Source organism: Elephantulus edwardii, unplaced genomic scaffold (assembly GCF_000299155.1).
Source record: "Elephantulus edwardii isolate Elephantulus edwardi_28Jun2011 unplaced genomic scaffold, EleEdw1.0 scaffold00026, whole genome shotgun sequence".
NCBI classification, from domain to species: domain Eukaryota; kingdom Metazoa; phylum Chordata; class Mammalia; order Macroscelidea; family Macroscelididae; genus Elephantulus; species Elephantulus edwardii.
This window is the reverse complement of record NW_006399776.1, coordinates 19072483-19080610: the sequence shown is the minus strand read 5'-3', so window position 1 is coordinate 19080610 and position 8128 is coordinate 19072483. Positions and strand designations below refer to the sequence as shown.

Sequence of the window (8128 nt, the reverse complement as noted above, 5' to 3'; positions counted from 1 at the left end):
ATGAACTGAACTTGAATTGCTAAGGAATCAGATTTTCCATTGTCCTCAAGTTGACACCCATTTGTATTTGATTTTAATGTGGATTTCTGAGACTGTATACCACATTAGAGGAGTTGGTCTATCTTTCTTCCAAGGAACTGTTTGATTTTGTTGATTGAACCTCCAGACGTGTGGCCTTTGGGTTAAGAGCACAGTTCTTTACATATTGGGCTACTAGAGATCCTAGTGAAAGAGAATTTTCCTTTTCTTTTTAAGTGTAAACCAGGACATGATTTACTTATATGATTTTGCATTATAAATGACACAAGGCAAGCACAAATTTATCTTCTCTTTCAAAGGTATCTCAGTTTTGTCCAGTTGTTAAGCACACTACTTTTTTTAGGGCAGCTTTCATGTCCTTGTTTCGTAGACTATAGATTAGGGGATTTAATAGTGGAGTCACTGCTGAGTACACTAAAGTGATGACCTTTTGCATCCCTGCTGGGTTCCCTGATGTTGGGCTCACATACACAACCATAAGAGTTCCATAGAATAGAGACACCACCGTTAGGTGAGAGCCACATGTGGAGAAAGCTTTAGTTCGGCCAGCTCCGGAAGGAACTCGAAGAACAGCCCTAAGAACTAGAGTATAAGACCCCAAAATAAAGAGGAAGGGCCCAAAGATAATCATTGAAGTGTAGGTGGAACAGATAACCTTAGTTGAATATGCAGGGTTACAGGCCAGTGCAAATAGTGGGCCTGGGTCACACACAATGTGGTCAATGATATTGGGTCCACAGAAAGGAAGTTGGGAGATGAGGACAATGGGCACTGGATAGTATAGGAACCCACCCACCCAGCAGAGACAGACTAAGATCACACAGAACTTTCCAGTCATGACAGTAGGGTAGTGCAGGGGGCGGCAGATGGCCAGGTACCGATCATAGGCCATGACTGATAAGAAGAAACATTCAGTTGTACCCAGTGAAAAAAAGAAGTAAAATTGGAGGAAGCAGCCAGAGAAAGAGATGGTCTTGGTGTCAGAGAGGATGTTGGCCAGCATGTTTGGGATAGTGGAGGAAACGTACCAGATCTCCAGGAAGGCGAAGTTTCCCAAGAGGATGTACATGGGTGTGTGGAGTCTCCTGTCCCATTTCACAGCACAGACAACAGCCCCATTACCCAGCAGGGTCAGGAGATAGACCATTAGGATTAATGAGAACAAGATGTTCTGGGTTTTTCTTTGACCAGAGAAACCCAGGAGAATAAACTCAGTCACAACCTTCATTGTTCTATTCTTGGATTTTAAAGCTGTTCAAGAAACAAAAGAAAACAAGAAATTAAAAAATGATAAATAAGAATAAGAATTGCTTCTAAAGGAAGCAAGCATTTTCACATATGTTATGTTGTTAAACTCTTCTTGTGACTTTAAATGTACGAAAGCTGTGCTTCATTGTCTTCAATTTATTTTTATTATCATTTAAAATCAAATTGGTTCGTAAGTTTGAAAATGAAATTGGTTTTACATTCAAGCATTCATACACAGTTTGTGATTTGATACTACTAAAAATGTATTGATTTATCTAGTTAATTATAACATCTAATCTTTTATTGGATATCATTCTTCCCTTCTTATTTTTTTGTTAAAGACGAGAAAGCGTAACCTCAGAGAGACTTAAGGAGTTTACGTGATTGTGCAAACCCTGTAATTCTCAAGTATATAAGCATAGTTGGAGGTTAATTTGTAATAAACATAATTTCATAGCAAAACTTGCTCTTAACTTCTCAGTTTTAGTTTTAGTGGTTGAATCAGAGACTTGGAGATCCTACTGTAAGTATAGACGTTGGACTCACCATTTTACTTTGAAAAAAACTGAGTGTGAATCTAAAAAATAGCTGTTAAATGATCTTGTTAATCAAAATTTCTTGTAGAAAGGTGTAATTAAAACAGATGAGAATGAAACTAGAAGTCCTTTAAAACCCTATATTGTGGTGGCTATTAGGTGCGGAGTCAGAGCTTAGTATTGCCATCAGCTCTGACTTGTTGCCTTCCTATTCACAACAGAAGAAACACCTGCTGGATCCTGTACCATTTTCACCTGAAACCAGCTATTCAATCTACTTAGCAAATCTAAGGTGTCATCTGATTTTTTTTATTTTTAACACTTCTGCTCATTTTCTGTTGGAGGAACTCTGGTCATTTCAAAGCACTTTCTTATGTTGCCTTTCACTGTTAAGACTTTTGCGCATGCAACCCAGTATTTCTCTTTAGAACTATTTAAAATAAGTCCAATTTCTACTCCATGGAGCTGGGGGTTTGGTGAGGGTGTGAGGTTGGATAAGTGTTAAATTACTGAAGACCGCTCTTACTTCTCTCCACTTCCTTCCTCTACCACCATTTCCCCCTGGTTTGGTTCCCAAAAGAACCGTACTGTATTGCAATCTCTGCCATGGCTGGGCACCTGAGTCAGTTTAGTGTTTTGCTTCTGCATAAATAATTAATTTCTCTAGTAGATAAATTATGTACATTCATATTTTTGCCAGAAATTAAGCCCTAAACACAACAATTTATGTATATCCATCATGTTGCTTTTATCTAAATTATTCAATAGAAGAATCTTCTTATAATGTGAAGAGGCCAGAAAGATATTTCAGATGATGACTGAATCTAGAGTTGAGACAAAATTATAAGACTGGATATTTGTTAACAACCTGCTTCAAAGAATTGATCCTGGTTAATTCTTATGTTCTTAATATTGCTAGTTAGAATTTAGAAGTTTTGGGTGGATAAGCCAATTTAGAATTTTAAGTTCAGAAATATGCTTACTTTTAGAAGAGAATAATTTTTAATAGAATTAAGTTATTCATACTATTATTTACTATATTTATTACAATAAATTATTGTTCATCTCTATTATATTATTCATAGCTAATAAAAGGGTAAAGATATTATTTATTCATATCACTGTTTTGTTTTTTTATACTGATTTACAAAAGTTCATATACATTGTTTTTCACACCAGATCTTTCCCCTTTCCTTTACAAAGCCACCTCTCCCTCCAGCCATCAAAATCAGTGTCAAGATATACTCACCAAATTCCATCCTATGTCATTTATCCCATCTGTGGAGATCAAGAGGTGGGCTTCTTCATACTTGACCACACTTAAGTAAACCCAATGGATAAATGTTTTATTGTCCAGGTAATTTTGGGTATTTTTATTAACATTAATTTTTTAAAATGATGAAAAAATCTGTCTCTATCAAAGATGAATTTTATGAAAAGTCAAATTTTACCCAAGAGAATACATTTCCTGCATTATAATTATTATGCCCACATGCACCAAAATTTGTGGGAGAGCTATAATTTCAAAGATACTGCCACAACTATACTTATATATATCAGACCACATATTGTAATTTTTAGCTGAAAAATAAAGTTAATGGGCCTATAATAATAATTAGAAATGGAATGATAAAATTAGATTACAGAGCTCCTTCCACTTATTATTAATTTATATATTTAACAAATATACTTTCAGTGTTATGTTCACTAGGAGCATGCTAAGATTTTGGATACAATGGTGAACATAAAAATAATTGTCCCCTCTTTTGATACTTATGATTTATAAAAACAATCAGTGATTCCACTTACATGTATATGACTGTAAGTGAGCCTTTCTGGAGAAGCGTACTTCACAACATACCTATCTGCATGATGTGCACCTGGAAAACATTTATCCTTGTTAGAAGTAATTGAGAGATAAATACACCGAGTGAAAATGACATACTAATATACTGCTTTCCATAAAAGAGATACAATGCTACCATATTCACAAGTTCATAGTAAAGTACCTTTTGAATGGCATGAACAATAGGTGTTTATCACTCACAGAATAAGCAGGACAGGGATGAGTAGAACAACACACATTATCATCAGCTTAGGTTTCCTCAAATTGGGATCCTATTATGTCCAGAGTTAGATTGCACACAAACGCACTCTAGCTTATATTTCAGAGAAGTTGTTGTTATTATGTGCCATCAAGTTGAGTACAACTCATTGTTTACTCTATGAACAACAGTTCTGAACCTGTCCTATCTCAAGCCATCTTCATTGTCTCTGACATACCCCTCAATGAGATAGATTGATACAGCGACAGCAGCAGTACACTTGAGTATTTGGCAAAGACAGCATTGAAATTCTTCTCATTCAGGATACAATATTAATTGGACATCCATGTTTAATGGAAAATAGCATGTATAGAGAATAGATGGGAGAAGGGATACTAAAAGAAGGGTAATAAAAGACAAAAGTTGACAAAAACATTAAAAACTTTGTGTAGATAATGGAGATAATTTTTACCCTAGACTCTAGTAAAGAGGGGACTATACTTACTTCCTGGTATTAGAAAACAGTCCTTCCTCTTTTATGCCACTAAACCAGTTTAACAAAGTTCTCAGTTTCTCTAGAGGACAACAGTCTCTCTCTGATGGCCTAGTGACCTTGCCAACCCAAAGGCATTTGCTTTGAATCCACCATCTACTCTTTGGGAGAAGATGGACAATCTCCTTCCATACTATTTACTGACTCTGAAAACCAGCAGGAGGGTGAGCTCTGAGTCTGTAAAATACTGTGATGTCTAATTGAATTTCTATCACTCTAAATACTCTCAGGAGTTTGGTAAGAGTGCTGCAGGGTTGTAAATGGAACAAAGAACCCATGAATTTACAGAGGAGCCAGCATACTCTTAGACTCTGTCTGCAGGACACAGGAGCAATGAGAGAGAACTGATTCATGCACCACACCTTCCTTACATACCCAGTGGCATTTCTGGCTCCAAGAGGAAGTTGTGATAGGAACTTCAGTTACCAGGCTCTCTTCCTTATTAAAAAGATCTAAAAACTGAATCATGGCTAAAGAACATTGTGTCTCCAGAGGCTTTCTTCCTTATGATGTAAAAAAATCTTTAGTACTCTGAGCAAAATGGAGTTTATTTTTTAAGTTAGTGATTATAAAGAATTTACAAGTCTTTGCTGAATAGGGCCAAGTGTCTCAGTGTGCTCTTTGGGAAGCATCACTCCTTATGTATACATCTTATATGATTTTTTTTGTGTCCATTTCCCCCAAGGATTTGACTAATGAGGCAGAGGGTCAGGATAAGTATCCAGAGACACTAGGGAAATTTTCCTCTGTGTTTTTGCTATCATCCTCTATGGATAGGATCTATGTGTATGTGTGGGTGTGTGTGTCAAGAAAATAAGAAGTGGAGATGGTGTTTGTGTGCGTAAATATGTGCTTGCTTTCTTGAAACTAGACTTACTTCTAATCAATAAAAATCTTTGCTAATAGAAAATTTGTTCAATAGAATATGAATATGAATAGAATATGGTGTGAATATGAATTTGGCTATTAGAGTTATAAACTAAATTATCAGTTTGCTGTGTATGTGGAAAACATTGTTCTGATTGGTACAATACTTACTTGTCTGTCAGTTTGCTGTACTGATATAACTTTCTGTGATCCTGTCAAATGCCACAAGTGTGGTTAAGTATTAGTAAAGCTATTAGGTTAAGAAAGACTAGGAAAGAGGGTTAGCCAACCAATTCTGTGAACAGTAGAGGAATGTGGATAGTTTTATTAGTAGTAGAGCCCCAGATTGTATGTCAGTTGAAATGAGGAAAAATAATAACAAATATCCTTTAATAATTGAAACATGGAATGCACATAAAATGTATGTAAAAGTAGAAATTGTAAAAAATTAAATGATGCACATGAATATCAGCATTCTAGGCATTAGTGAGATGACAGGAACTAACTTTTGCCACTTGGAATCAGACGATCACATAGTATACTGTGCTGGGATGAAAAACAGAAGAATGGTGTTACATTCATAGTAAAAATATCAACTGGGGAGCCAAGATGGGCACCCCCTCGGTGAGCACTGTGCGAGGCTGGCCTGGCCTGGCTCTGGGTGTATGGGCTCTTGTTCCACGGCTTCCTGCACTAACCCAGGTGAGGTGGAGCCACTATGGCCCTGATTGACAAGGGTTATCACTGCAAGCAGGTGGCAGAGCTGACTGAGCAGGAAAAGTGTGAACGGGAACTCAGGAAGACTCAGTTCAGCCGGCGACCAAAACCTGCTCCGTTGTAAGCAAATTTACCTACATGATAATGAAAGGAGGAAACAAGGTGCGGGCCAGGCATCTCATGGTGCAGACCCTGGAAGCCGTGAAAAGGAAGCAATTTGAGACATACCACGCTGCTTCTGCAGAGGTACAGGCATACACCGAATGCAACCCTCACACTATCTTCCACCAGGCCCTGAAAAACCATGAGCTTGTGATCAGTTGGTGCCCATCCTCAAGGGCGGCCACTTCTACCAGGTCCCTGTGCCCTGGCTGAGCGGCGGCACCACTTCCTGGCAATGAAGTGGATGATTACTGAGTGCCTGGAGAAGCAGCATAGGCGGACACCGAAGCCAGGGAAGTTGTCGCCTGAGCCACTACAGGCTTTCCACAACCAGGGCCCCGTGATCAAGAGGAAACACGACTTGCATGAAATTGCTGAGGCCCGCGCCCTGGCCCACTACCGCTGGTGGTAGGGTCCTGCTGCTTGGCATTTTGAAAACTGTGGATTAAGGATGTAGTTCTTTGTTAAGCGCAGGCTCACACGGATAGGGGAGCATCCTTGTTGCTCATTAATAATTTCTTTGGGAGCTAGAACTTGCTCCTTTCAGCTCATGTCCTTGCAAAGGGGAAACGTGCTAATTTGGAGCTTTCCCTCAAGAAACTCAAGTTCATTCAAACCCTCTTCTCTCACCTTGGAGTGGGGCCCTTCCTCTGATATGAAAGGAAGCAGTCTTAATATCCGAAAAGGTTTATTAGAAAACTCACCTAGGAAACTCCTAGTACTTTTTTTAAGGCATCCTTCATCTCTTTATTTCGGAGGCTATAGATCATAGGGTTGAAAAACGGGGTCAAAACAGAATAGAACAAAGTAGTGAATTTCTGCATGCCCTCTGCTTGTCCTGACCCTGGGCTTACATATGTTATCATGACAGATCCATAGAACAGAAAGACCACAGCCAGATGTGAAGAGCAGGTGGAGAAGGCCTTCTTTCTGCCAGCAGCTGAAGGCACTTGGATAACAGCCCTCAGCACCAAGGTGTATGAGCCAATAATGTAGAAAAAGGTGGCAAAGATGAGGAGGGAGCTCATGGTGCCACAGATGAGAACAGTTCCTGGGATAGGGACACAGGCCGAAGCCAAGGCCAGCAGGGGACCCAGGTCACACAGAAAGTCATCAATCACATTTGGGCCACAGAATGGCAGCTGAGTAACTAGTATCACTGGGATTAGAAACCAGAGGAAGCCATACACCCAACAAAAGATGACCAGACTTTTACAGAACTTAGCAGTCATGACCGTGGGGTAGTGCAGGGGACGGCAGATAGCTAGGAACCGGTCATAGGCCATGATAGAGAGGAATAGGCATTCAGTTGTGCCCAGTGAGAAGAAGAAGTACAACTGGAGGAGACATCGAGTGAAGGAGATGGTTTTGGTCTTGGAGAGGAAGTTGGCCAGCATGTTGGGTACGTCAGAGTTGACATAGCAGATCTCCAGGAAGGAAAAGTTGGCCAGTAGGATGTACATGGGGGTATGGAGCCTGCGATCCCAGTGCACTGCACATACAATGGCCATATTTCCCAGAAGAGTCAGGATATAAGTCACAAAGAATATGAAAAAGAGGAAGAGCTGTATTTCCCAGCGGCAAGGGAAGCCCAACAGGATGAAGTCACTCACACCGTGGGAGACATTTCTGACTTCTGAGGCCATGCTTTTGTCCTGTGAAGACTGAAGCAGAAATTGCACATTATAAAGGAAAAGTATCACTCAATTCTTCCCCAGGAAAGTTAGACACACTTTCCTGATGGTAAGGAGAAAGTTTCAGCCAGTCATCTCTCTCCAGTGAAGCAAAATATAACTACTATATAATATAAAAAAATATAGTAGTTAAGCATCTTCCTTTAGGTATGACAATTTACTTATTAAGTCACTGTCATTGAGTCAATTCTGACTCTATAGGAGAGAATAGAAGTGTCCCTTAAGGTTTTAAAGGCTGTAAATCTTTACAGAAGTTCATTGCCATAT

General features: G+C 39.2%; 2 protein-coding genes and 1 pseudogene across 2 annotated transcripts; 1 reads left to right on the top strand and 2 right to left on the bottom strand.

The window, feature by feature from the left end:
- Positions 1-343: 343 nt before the first annotated feature.
- On the bottom strand, positions 344-3694 carry LOC102865614 (olfactory receptor 11H6-like). The gene is made up of 2 exons (XM_006883271.1): positions 3685-3694; positions 344-1290 (listed from the first exon to the last, which is right to left on the bottom strand). The coding sequence occupies exons 1-2, from the start codon at positions 3692-3694 to the stop codon at positions 344-346; spliced, it is 957 nt and encodes a 318-aa protein (XP_006883333.1).
- A 2203-nt stretch (positions 3695-5897) lies between these two features.
- On the top strand, positions 5898-6579 carry LOC102867506 (annotated as a pseudogene).
- Positions 6580-6871: 292 nt separating this feature from the next.
- On the bottom strand, positions 6872-7813 carry LOC102865217 (olfactory receptor 11H6-like). The gene has a single exon (XM_006883270.1). It carries the CDS (start codon positions 7811-7813, stop codon positions 6872-6874), a length of 942 nt encoding a protein of 313 aa, XP_006883332.1.
- Between the last annotated feature and the right edge of the window lie 315 nt (positions 7814-8128).

Excerpts from the sequence above, each read along its gene's own strand:
- LOC102865217 (XM_006883270.1), bottom strand. The coding sequence starts at position 7,813 with ATGGCCTCAGAAGTCAGAAATGTCTCCCACGGTGTGAGTGACTTCATC.